This window comes from Antechinus flavipes, chromosome 3, assembly GCF_016432865.1.
Source record: "Antechinus flavipes isolate AdamAnt ecotype Samford, QLD, Australia chromosome 3, AdamAnt_v2, whole genome shotgun sequence".
In the NCBI taxonomy this organism is placed as follows: domain Eukaryota; kingdom Metazoa; phylum Chordata; class Mammalia; order Dasyuromorphia; family Dasyuridae; genus Antechinus; species Antechinus flavipes.
Window position 1 is genome coordinate 531,901,496 of NC_067400.1, and position 13,412 is coordinate 531,914,907.

Consider the following 13,412-nt stretch of genomic DNA (forward strand, 5'->3'; position numbering starts at 1 on the left):
AAATCAGAGTGAGTTAATACTTGGTGACAAGAGTTCAGAGGGTAAGGGAAAGGCTATAATTTCTTATGAGATGTGGAGAAAATCAAGCAAGTCTGAAAATATTAAATGAATATCAGCTATATGCTTTTTGTCCAGATTTATCTAAATCAAATCTCTAGAGGTGTTTTTATCAGCAGCTCCCAGAATTCTAAAGCTCTGAAAATTATACTTAAAGGTAATTTAGAATAATGAGTAGCTAAAAAAGCTCTAAATTCTGTATTTTATCTTGAGACAGTTAATTTTTCTGACATTCAAATCCAATGGCTAGCAGCGCAGAAGGCTTTCAACCATGTCCGAAGGCCTTCTGGCCCCATAAACAGAAAATGTTCCAGGGAACAGTGGCCTAAATTCATTGATCCAACACCAGTCATTTTTTTCTGCCACCACCTTGTTATATTGCTCCTTTATTACAGGGAGTTAGAACAATATAATGGGTTAGTTTAAAGAAGACCTATTCCAGAGAGCTTTGGGGCATTATGGTTTATTGCAACCTGCCAAATGCTATTCTGCTACCAAACTCTGTTTTATGACCTTCCATCAGAAGCAAGAGGCATGATGAGAATTTAAGAAAGCAGAAGAATTTACGCAAGAAACATTTATTTTGAGAGCAGGCTGTGACAATCAGGTCCTGAGATACAGTTGATCTTAAAAGCCCCAGAGATGGTACTCTCTGTAACACAGTTCTCCATTGAACAAGCTGCCCATTCTCAGATGTGAGAAGGATAACAAAGCAGCTGCTGGAGAAGGAAGACAAGCAATGAGATTTCTACTACCAAGGCAGGAAAGAAAATAAGCAGCTTTTGTAAAAGCCACTGAAACACATGAGGTGGTTGACAAAAATGTGGACATAACAGGAAGCCACAGCAAAAGTTCTACCCACAAGACATTGGGGTCCTGACCAAAAGTACCATGTGAACCATGAGACAGAGCTGAGACCACTAAGAGATTTTATTTTAAACAAATAGTATTTGTAGCTACAACCTAAAGGTTAGTTTTCCTATACATATATTATGAGAGCTCAGATAATCCCAATAGAATTATTAACCTAGGCAAAAAGGAAGTCATATTTTTTAATTATTTGTTTGCCTGTTTCTGCAAGTCAATCTCTCATTTTCCTTTTCATAATAAAATCATTCATTTTGACCCATCATCATAAATACTATATCTTCCATCTATCTATCTATCTATCTATCCATCCATCCATCCATCCATCTATTTATGTTAAAACCTTATAAAGACCTTTGTCTTGAAGGAATATCCTTCTTCTTGCCTTCTTTTCTCTGTTTTTCTCCTCTCTGTCACACACACACACACACACACACACACACACACACTCACACACAATCAATTGGACCTTAGTAGGCATTCAGTCTGATGCATTTTATAGGAATTTAGGTGGCATAATGTGTAGGGGATAGGGATTGGAGTCAGGAAGACCCAAGCTTGAATGCTTTCTCAGATATTTAACTATATGACCCTTAGCAAGTCATTTAATCTTTATATCCTCAGTTTCTTTATCTATAAAATGATAACAGCACCAACCTTCAAAATACAAATACTATCTATTTGATGAGGAAATTGAGGTACAGAAATGTTAAGATATTTATTTAGGGTCACACAGCTGTTTAGAATTTTAGGCAGAATTTGAACCAAAGATTCTTGATGCTAAGTTCAATGCTCCATATATTATTCCACCTTGTCTATCTCTTCCTTTCCCCGAATTTCTCCCTTCCTTCCTCCCTTCTTCTATCCACTCCCCTCTTCTTTCCCTTTCATTTCTCTAATTATTTTGTCTCCTCTCTCTTCTCTCCCTTCTTCTTCTTCATATACATATTGTATATATAGATATCTATGCATACATATATACACAAATATATGTATATACACACATATACTTATACACACATATAATTAGCTATATATATATGCATCTGGACACATACATACAGACAAACATACATTTATTAGATACCATATTTTATTGTTTGTCCTTCATTTTTGAAGAAGACATCTTGATGTCTTGACTTGCATACGAATTAGATTTAAATGAGACAGAATTGTACAAAATCATTAGCTTCATTCTCTTCCAGAGTTATTAAAGTCTAGACAAAAGTCAAGACAACTAAAGATGGCCTGGATGACCTTCTGACCAAGTTCTAAGAGCTCCAAGTGCCTTCGTAAGCTGCTTTCATGGTTATTGGAATAAATTGTTCTTCTCCTCCTATTTCACCAGGGGAAGTTTTCACATGTTTGGGGTAAACACCCCCCTCCCTGAACTCACTGAGAGTTCTGAGGTCTATTGGTTATCCTCAATCTAGTTTAGCATGACTAATGAGATGGTTTTCACTAAGGTATAATTGCTGCACAAGCTATAGCTTCTTGGAGCTACAGGTGAAAGTTAGTTAAACCAGGCGGACACTGAAGGAGGAGCAGTTCTGAAAAGTCAGTAGTAAGCTTTTATATCAGAGATGCTAATCTTGCCTGAATATCTGGGTAGAGGATAAGTCTTAAAATTATGAAGACATGAGTTGTTCAAAACCTGCTTTTCTCTCTTATTAGCTGTTACACCACTGGGTTATACCACTGTTATATCACTTGGGTCATTGGGTTTCTACAATCTTGGGGAAAAGAGCTTAATGTTTGCTACTTATCTTAAAAAATACTTCAAATGTCCAGATTGCTAAGTCTTTAACCCTTTCTTTATTTCCATTACTGTTGGATAACGAGGTAGCTCAGTGGATAGAATGGTTGACCTGGAGTCAGGAAAACTCATCTTCATGTGTTCAAATCCAGTCTCAACACACTAGTTGTGCCCTTGGGCAAGTCACTTAACTGTATTTGTTTCACTTTGGCAAAAATGAACTGCTTAAGGAAATAGCAAACACTCCAATCTTTGCAAAGAAAACTCCAAATGGGATCATGAAGAGTTAGAAATGAATGAAAAATAACAGAATTATAAAAATCTTTAACCTTCATTTCTATTACTATCATGAATGTTATAAGAGGGTTACAGGAAAACCTAAACAGGAAAACTTGCTAAACTAGAAGATATTCTGCAATAGAATCTACCTACCTACCCATCTATCTATCTATGTTAAAACCTTGATAAGGACTTTTGCCTTGAAGAAATATCCTTTTCCTTCCCTCTTCTCTCTCTTTCTTTCTTTCCGTCTCTGTCTCTCTGTCTCTCTGTCTGTCTGTCTCTCTCTGTCTCTCTCTCTCTCACTTTGTCTCTCTCTCTCTCTGTCTCTGTCTCTGTCTCTCTGTCTCTCTGTCTCTGTCTCTCTCTCTCTCTCTCTGTGTCTGTCTCTCTGTCTGTCTCTGTCTCTCTCTGTCTCTCTCTCTCTCTCTGTTTCTCTCTCTCACTTTGTCTCTCTCTCTGTCTCTCTCTGTCTCTGTCTCTGTCTCTGTCTCTCTCTCTCTCTCTCTCTCTCTGTTTCTCTCTCTCACTTTGTCTCTCTCTCTGTCTCTCTCTCACGTTGTCTCTCTCTGTCTCTCTCTCTGTCTCTGTGTCTCTCTCTCTCCTTCTCTCTCTCTCTCCCTCTCTCTCTCTCTCTCTCTCTCTCTCTCTCTCTCTCTCTCTCTCTCTCTCTCTCTCTCTTTCTCTGTCTCTCTCTGTCTCTCTCTGTCTGTCTCTGTCTCTGTCTCTCTCTCTTTTTTCTCTCTCTGTCTGACACACACACACACACACACACACACACACACACACACACACACACCCCTACCTGTTATTCTCTATGAGAAATCCTAAATGTTTCTGCGGCTGACATTGACGAGTTTGGATGATTGAAAATGATAATTTTAATTGTATGGACATGTATACATATATTGTATTTAACATATGTTATAACATGTTTAACATGTATTGGTCAATCTGCCATCTGGGGGAGTAAGTGGGGGGAAGGAGGGGAAAAGTTGGAACAAAATATTTTGCAATTGTCGATGCTGAAAAATTACCCATGCGTATATCTTATAAATAAAAAGCTATAATATGAAAAAAAGAAAAAAAAAGAAAATGATAAATGATAATTTTTTGGCTAGCAATAAACATAACTCACATTCTGATAGCACTAGAATAGTTTGCAAAGAACTTTAGATGTCTAATTTTATTTGTTGCTCAAAACCACCTATAAGTTAGAGGGTATTATGTTTGAAAGAATCACAGATATTAGAGCTGCGAGGAAACCCAATTGATCTATTTCAACCCTCATAGTTTATAGATGAAGAAAGTAAGCACAAGAGAATGTGACTGGGCCACAAGCAAGGTCAGGATTCAAGCTTTCAGGAAACACTAAACATGTTCTTTTTTTGCTTTTTTTTATTTCTCAAAAGAAAGTTACTTTAAAAAATTTTCTATACTGGTCATATATACAACTGATTTGACAAATATGCTTAGTATTTCAGAAGGCCACTATGGATGACATGATTGCTGAATTTGGCTTCTCTTCTTATAAATCCCACCAATGCCTTTCACATACTTCTTGATATATTGATTACATATTAAGTTACATTAAAAAACTTCCTGGAAGGTGAGTCTTCTTGATGATTTAAAAAATTTAAGTCAAACTTTCCATTGTATCAATAACTAAGATTTTTGTGTGTTTATATTGTATACCATAGGTAGCCCAGTAGATAGAATTCTGAACTTAAACGATCTGGAAGATCTGAGTTTGAATCTTGCCTCAAATACTAGTTGTGAGAGATGGGCAAGTCACTTATGTGTTGTTTTTCTGCTTTCCTCAAAAATGGGAACAATAACAGTGCTTACTCCAAAGAGTTATTAGAATGAAATGAGATAATATTTGTAAAGTGCTTAGCAGATGCCAGGCACTTAGTAGGTACTTAATAAATGTTTATTCCTTTCTCATTCTGAGTCTTTAGCTTGATGGTATATGCCACTTAATTGCTATTAATGACTGATAATGGATTAATGTATTGTGGCTCTGGGAATATATGTCTTTTGGTAGAATTCAATCTAATTCTATGTGACAAATATTCAATCAGTACCTAGTAAGTCAAAATTGCTAGCCAAGCTGAGCTTTAAAAAGTACCTATTTAACTGGTGGAATAGTAAGCATCAACAACATGCTGTGATGTGAGGGCAAGAGGCAGGAATATACAGATATGTTCTACGGTGTGAGGATTCTCAGTGGGGTGATCAAATTTTGTAATAATATTATTGTCAACAATAACAACTAATATTTAATAACAAAGAATCTCTGGTTATGTCAATGTGGGGGATTTATTGTGTGGGATCTCTTTTTATCTTATGCATATGGCAGTCTATATTTGACTTAGCAGATAAGCTATATCTTATCTAAGATTGTTGTATTGTTGCTTAGGCATTTTCAGTTTTATCCAGCTCTTTATGACTTCATTTGGGCTTTTCTTGTTAAAGACACTGCAGTGACTTGCCATTTCATTCTCTATTTCTCTTTTTAGAGATAAACAAACAAAAACTGAAGCAAACAAGGTTAAGTGACTTGGTAAGTGTCTGAGGTTAGATTTGAGCTCAGGAAGAGTTTTCATGACTCCAGGACTAGCACTCTATCCACTATCCTCCACGGCTAAACCTGAGATCCAGTAAGGTTAATTGGATGATCTGAGATTACATTGATAGCTAGACAGAGGCTAGAATTCTGCACCCAATTTCAATGCTTTTTCCATTGCACCATACAAATGCCAACTTTTAACCTAGCCTTTTCAAATCATAATGACTCTTACACCAGGGTTTTCCTCAGGCTGTTGCAGTCAGCTGTTGTGTTCCTTCTTTCACATCTGTGCTTACTTTACATAGGTCCCACTTCTCCCAATTTAGGATGATGTTGAAATTTTGTCAGAATTGATCACAGGCTTTTTAAAGAACCCATCTGCAGAACACTAAAATCCTCACTGGATTTTTCCCTTCAGAACCATTCAAATTTAATAAAAAGTAAGAGGAAAGAAAGAGAAATAATAAATAAAGCATATTGCATTGGAGATGTTGACAGCCTAGCTCTTTTGCTAATATGACTCTAGGCAAACTGTTTGACCCCTCTTGCCCCAAATTTCTTCAATAAAAGTGGAGTGAGTTGAAATAGAAAATATACAACGTTGTTTTCAGATTTATATTGTTTGTGATTTAAATTTATGTCATTACTGGACTTTATTCTAGCTCTCCCTAATCTATTGCTAGCTTTAAATTTTAGGTCGTACTTAAACTTCATTAAATAGATAGAATGCCCTTGTTAAGGAAATGGCAGGTCTGCTGTACTTCCTCACAGTCGATCCCTAGTTGGAGTGTTGTGTCCAGTTCTGGGTATTCTATTTTAAACAGAGTTCTGATAAACGGGAGAGGATGCAGGAAAAGCCATCCATGAACATAAAGGCATTTAAAATTATTTCACTTAGAGATCATTTGAGGGAACCAAGGATATTTACACTGGAGAAAAGAACACAGAGAAAATGTATCCGAAAAGCTGTCTCGCATAAGAGAGAGTAGACTTGTTCTCTGCTACAAAGTGGGAAGAACTAAACTTAAGGAACAGCAGTTGTACAGCAGCAGATTTAATAGCTCTGATGGCCCTCCCAGAGCAGTATGTGCTTATAATAATTTTATTTGGAAAATAATTTTATTATATTTTTCTACAAACTATGTCAGAGGTAAGAGACAACAACAACTATAGCAGCAGTAACAAAGATAGTAATAATAGTTCACATTTGTATAATTTGGACTCCAAATCTGGAGCTCTTTCCAATATAACCACACTATCTAGTAATTCAACTTAATAATTCAGCAATTAGTTATTTTGCACCTACTTGTAAAAGCCACTATGAACATTATGGATACAACAAAAACAACAACCACAACCAAACAGTACCCATCTTTGGGGAATATAAGTTCCTTAAAGTTATATCATAAGAATATTATACTTTAAAAAAGCTAAATCTTTTGTGAAATTTATGAAACTTTTCTAGGATATTTGTTTCTCTCATTTCTGGGAATAATTTCTGATGACTAAACAGTTCTTGTCATTTGGTCTGTCAACCTTCATATCTGTATACCATTTCATTAGCATATTAATTACTAGCCCTGTGGGAACCCAGAAAGTTATAATCTACAACTGCACTATTTCTCAGGATAACTCATTTGGGTATTTTATGAGAAATGCAAGATTTAGGTTTTAATACAAAGCCTGAATTTGTCTTACCCTCTCCAAAGTGATTTCTTCAAATTCGTATTCAATTTCTGTTCCATTGACCTGTGGAGAAGTAAAAAGACAAACATTAAACACAAATCAAAAAAAAAAAAAATTAAATATGCTGAATTTTGTAAAAAAGAAGGATATTTGGGAAGAGTGTTTGTGTCTAATGGAAATGGGGGTGGTGAATGGTATCATTTGGATTATTCATGAGCAAGATTTTCCTGGCTTTAGGGACTATGTGTATTCATCAAAATGAAAATGTAATACAAGCCAGTTTAAAGAACATAGGAAGTTAAACTTCACTGGGAATATCCTGGGGTCATTAATTCCCTTAGTGTGAACATTTTTTTCCCCTAAGATAAATGAAATACCCATTTTACAAGGATAAAGGATAAGCAAGCTACAAGCATAACTTTGCGGATATAACAAAAATCATATTGAAAATGCAATGATGAGACATGAAATTGAACGAGCACCTGACAATGTTTATAATAAAAACTGTACAAGAGTGTACCATTTCTTCTAGTAAACTACTACCCTCAAGCAATATGTCAGGGAAAGACACAGAGAATCCTGCCTCCTTATTATTAGATCAGGGACATGCAAGTCCACTCCCATTATCAGTATGTCATACTTATTGGAAGACCCTGATGTAAGATCCACATGGTTTTTCTTCTTTGACAATGAGAAAAGAAGGAAAAAGAAGGTACTTGAAATTCCCAGTGAGTAACCAGCTAAGCCATCCAACCAAATTGTACATTGATCTTAAGCCTAATGGAGAGAAATGCATTTTAAATACACTCAGACAACATATAACATATGCCTTGGAATGGAACAGATGCACAAATGCATGAAGGGTAATTTTTCAACTATCTTTGAAGTATTCCCTTCCCACATTTTTTATCTGTCAGCAGTCAGAGTTCTGCTCAGTGCAAGAGAGTGAGTACAAAAGAAAAAAAAGTCCTCAAATTGGCTGTTTCTTTTGTTCAGAATGTGATGCAGCGTTGAAACAAGATCATCAGTCATTTGGGACACCAACCAGCAATACTCAGAATTTCAACTACAAAATTATGATTTACATACAGTGCTAACTGCTGGCTTGCTTTCCCCTAATTCAAAAAAGTTCACACATTCTCTGGCTTATGATCATGGACAAATTGGAGTTTTTTCTGCTAAAGTAAATGTTGATAGTATAAAGTTTAACTTAAAACTAATTTATTCAAGGTTTAGGTCAAATGTCATATCCTCCACTAAGGCTTCCAGGAGGTCCCTTCACACTTAACTTGAACATCATTCCTTTCTTTCCCCTACCTCCTTGCTTCAAGTAATCTAGGTTTACATTTTTGGGACACTTTCTATTGTCCTTTTGCATTTGCCATATTTCAATGTGTTATATTTGTCTCTGTTCATATCTTCTGCACTGGAAGCAATGTGAATGCAGAGACTATGTCTTTTGATCTTTATCTGAGCAAAGTCCTAGAAGAACGTTATTGATTTTTGATGAAGCAATCACTGTTAAGTGACTTGTCTAGGGTCACACGATTAGTGAACATCAAGTGTCTGAGACCTGATGAATCTGAGTGTCTGGATTCCAGGACTAGCACTGTACCACTTACCTGCCCCTCTAGCAGAGCATCTTGAAAATGGTAATATATACTTAAAAATGTTTTTTGAATTGATTGAATGGATACAATATAACAATAATCAATCAATCAATTAATATTTAGTAAGAATCTGCTATAGACCAGATAAACATAAAGCATTTGGCAAACAAAAATAAATGTGAAACAATATTTGCCTGGGGGGAGCTTTCAATCAAGTGAGAAAAGACCAAGTGTACTTATAGTGGTACACAGAAAATAGAGGAGATTATTCATGGGTAAGACAACAGTTAATAAAGGGAATCAGAAAAAGCTCCATAGAGAAAGGGTACCTTGACACAAGGCTTCAGGGAAGCTGTAGTATCTAAGGTAAAAAAACTGAGAATGTAGCATATAATAAGCAAGACTGACACATGGCATGGAGAAGAGAGAGGAAGCTTCCTCTCAGAAGAAAAGTAAGAAGGCCAGTTTAACTGTATCTTATGTGAAAGGGCAGAAAGATGACAAGGTAGATTGAGGATGGTTTGTGAAGATCTTTAAAAGCCAGAGTAGTTTATTTTTAATCCTAGAATCAATAGAGAGCTGCAATTCTGTACTAAGTAGGGGATTGGCATGGGGAGAGTTGTGCTTTTAAGCAAATCATTTTGATAGCTAATTGGGACAGAGATTGAAGCATTTCATCTATACCATTGCAGTTTAAGCAATGGAGACTGCTTTGTATTATATGTATTTTTAATATACCTTTGCTCCTCTAATAGATTGTAAGCTGAGAAAGAATCAAGACTTTTGTCTTTTTCCACTTTATATCCTCTCCTCTTCTCCCCCCAGTATAAACCTATAGTATCTCTTCAGGAAGTTAGGGGCCATTGGTAGCCCTGCTTTCTGGAAAACTGTGGAAATATTTTGGTCCTCCCCTAATGCCAGAAAAGAAGATTGATTTTTTTTCTTTTATGGCATGTGGATACCATATAGTTTTCTTCTTCTTTCTTCTTCTTCTTCTTCCTTCTTCTTCTTCTTCTTCTTCTTCTTCTTCTTCTTCTTCTTCTTCTTCTTCTTCTTCTTCTTCTTCTTCTTCTTCTTCTTCTTCTTCTTCCTCTTCTTCCTCCTCCTCCTCTTTTTCCTCCTCCTCCTCCTCCTCCTCCTTTTTCTCCTTCTCCTCCTCCTCCTTCTCTTTCTCCTTCTCCCCCTCCTCCTCTCTTCCTTTCTTTCTTTGTCCCTCTCTCTCTCCCCCATATACATATTTACATTTGTATATATATATTTACATTTTTGAGCTTCTAAACTTTTTCTCTGTCACTTGCTGGCCTTTGCAAATTTCCAATTTAATTTCTCATGCAAATCCAAGTTGGGGAAAGTTGTGATGTGAAATGGATATCTATACTATTTAATTTTCAGTCTGTAGTGAGGAGTATGCTTTGTATATATTCAGGGAGCTTCCTTCAAGCATTAGAATGGTGGATCTGCAGAAGACAAAACAGTTTCATTCTGATTGGTCCCAAGGATGGAATGAATGCTCAGAAATGAAAATATGGCAAGGTAGATTTCAATTCAATATAAGGCAAAATATACTAACAACGAAGCCCAATCTAAAATAAAATAGACTTGTTGCTTAGAGGAAAGAGTTCCTCATCAAAAGTCTTCACTCTAAATCTTTATTGATTAGAGAAATGCAAATTAAAACAACTCTGAGATACTGCCTCACACCTTTCAGATTGGCTAAGATGACAGAAAAAGATAATGATAAATATTGGAGGGGATGTGGGAAAACTGAGACAGTGATGCATTGTGGGTGGAGTTGTGAACTGATCCAATCATTCTGGAGAGCAATCTGGAATTATGCCCAAAGGGACCCAGCATTGCCATTAGTGGGTCTGTATCCCAAGGAAATCATAATCCCACGTGTACAAAAATGTTTGCTGCAGCTCGTTTTATGGTAGCAAAGAATTGGAAAATGTGTAGATACCTAACAATGGAGGAATGGCTGAACAGGTTGTGGTACATGAAGTAAATAGGATATTATATTTCTATAAAAAAATGATGAATAAACTGATTTTAGGAAGGCCTGGAAAGATTTGCATAAACTGATGCACAGCAAAACAAGCAGACCCAGGAATACATTGTACACAACAACAGCAAAAATGTACGATGATCAACTATGAAAGACTTGGTTCTTCTCAGTGATCCAAAGCAATTCCAATAGACTTTGGACAAAAAAATGCCATCTGCATCCAGAAAAAAGAACTAAGGAGACTGAATGTAAATCAATGCTTTGTTCACTTTTTTTTTCAGTTTTTTCTCTCTCCCATATTTTTTTCGCTTTTGCTCTGATTTTTCTCTCCCAATATGATTCAAAAGCAATGTGTGTTTAAAAAAAAAAAAAAAGTCTTCAAGGGAGAGGTGGAGTACTAATTCATCTTGATCCCAGAATCAAAAGGCTAAAAGAAGTCCTAGGACTTGCCCCAACTAACCATTTTTCTTTACAGATAAGGAAACCTAGAGAAGTTAAATGATTTGTCTAAGGTCACTTAGGCAGTAAGTTAATCTAATTCAAACTCAGGATCGTGGTACCCTTTCTAATTCATTCTTCACATATTTGCCAAAGCAATTTTCCTAAAGCACAAGTCTATGTTATTCCCGTATTCAAAAATATCAGTGGCTCCCTGAAGCTACTCTCTATAAGGTACTCAATTCATCTTCTCTCTATTTCGCAAAGATTCATTTATTATCTCTGTCTTTATACCTGATGGTCCCATACCTAGAATCTACTACCTCTTCATTTCTACTCTTTAAAATCCCTTCCTTCAAAACTCAACTCATGAAGTCTTTCCTTATCCCATCAAGTCCTGTTTCTCCTCCCCTATTTCCTATTTCCTAGGACTTTAAAAAGTACATATTTGTACATCCCTCCTCTGAAACAGAATTTCTTTGACAAATGATATATTTTCTTTTCTCTGTGTATCCCTATACCTTAGCACAGTTAGTACATATAGTACATATGTGCTAGCTGATTTGATTATAACTCCAAGATAAGTGGTCTCACTGCTGCACAATATTGGATGATACTCATGGCATGCATTTAGGTAGAGATTGGGTTTCTGAGGTTCCTTCCACCTAACAATTCTATAATTCCCAAATTATTAAGTGTTTGTCCAGGTTATTTTAAATGACCAAATCATCAACAATTATAATGGAACATTTTCTCAATTCTGAAATGCTAGAAACACAACAGTCCTTCTATAGGCTCAGGATTAAGATTTTATATATACACACACACACACACACACACACACACACACACACACACACACATATATATATATATATTTTTTTTTTTCCTTCATTATATGATCTAATTGACTAATCACATTTCACTGGGTTGCTCCACTGCCAAACAGTCCTAAATGAAATTTGATTTTCTAGGCTTAAGGAAGTTAATGGCTTAATAAATGGGGGCTTGATGGTATTATCAAGTAAATTGTAGCTGCTCAGAGATAGTCATCCTTTGTATCTAAAAGTAATAAAAGCTGAGATGCATAGGGGAATGATGAGAAGATCTAGTTACAGAGGATATGACTCAAATAAGAGTCATATCCCTTACTTCATATGTGAACTTGGATAAACCATTTAAATTTGGGGGTCTTCACTTTACATACTTAGTCATAATGCCCACATATGCTTGGATGATTTTTTGAAGGAGAGCTGACAGAATCTAGGCATTCTGGAAAGAATGGGAGGGGTAAAAAGGACTGCATGTGTTAAGGGAAGTGGTTTGAGTTACCATAAAGGGTCAGGATGTAGATTTCATTTCATATGATATCCCTCAGACCATCAGATCAGGAAAAAGTTAATGCCGTTCAATTTCTAGGGACAGGAATGAGAGAAAGGGAAATGAAGACTCCAAGTAGGAAAGAAAGACTAAGTTCAGTCTTTCTTTGAATTTATCAGTGTAGTGATATACAGCTTTTCTTTATAGCTTCTAAAGAGTTTTATTTTCTGTGTTATGAATGTTTTAATACAATCATCTGTGGAGAAAGCATCTTTCCCCTACTCTTGAATTCTTGGTAGTCCAGATGATGAGAATTTTGATGGTAATTCCTTCAAGGCAAAACAATGATGGAGTACTTAATTTTTATGTGCACAATTATAGTCTGCCAGGTCTTCTCATTATACTCTTAATATCATAAAGGCTATTAGATATCAGGAAATACATTGTGTTAATTGATATGCTATGTCAGTCAGTATGGCAGAGTGGAAAGAATCTAAGGAAGAGTTAGACATGGAACATCATGGTTCAAATCCTTCTTCTAACACATGGTTGCTGTGTGTGCCTGAGGGAAATCATTTAACCCTTCAATGCCCTGGGCAACTAAGGATTGTTTAGTTGCATTAGTTGAAAAGGAGAACAGCTACATTGATCAAATTATGGAACATAGGATTTGAAACCTCAGAGAGATTTTAGAGATCATCCACTTAATAATTAATAACAGTATTATATTAGTGCTTTAAAGTTTCCAAAGTCCTTTATAAAAACAAATGTTTTTAATTTTAAATTCACAATTCTGGAAGGTACGCTACTATTAACCCCATT

The 13,412-nt window shown here is 35.8% G+C and overlaps 1 protein-coding gene across 14 annotated transcripts in view; it reads right to left on the reverse strand.

The window, feature by feature from the left end:
• Window positions 1-13,412, reverse strand: part of DLG2 (discs large MAGUK scaffold protein 2) — a 2,591,935-nt gene that overhangs the window by 866,029 nt on the left and 1,712,494 nt on the right. For all 14 annotated transcript variants that reach the window (XM_051987236.1, XM_051987235.1, XM_051987234.1 and 11 more), the window contains one exon: window positions 7,230-7,280. In XM_051987236.1, the coding sequence (XP_051843196.1) occupies window positions 7,230-7,280 (51 nt within the window). The remainder of the gene's footprint in view (window positions 1-7,229; window positions 7,281-13,412) is intronic.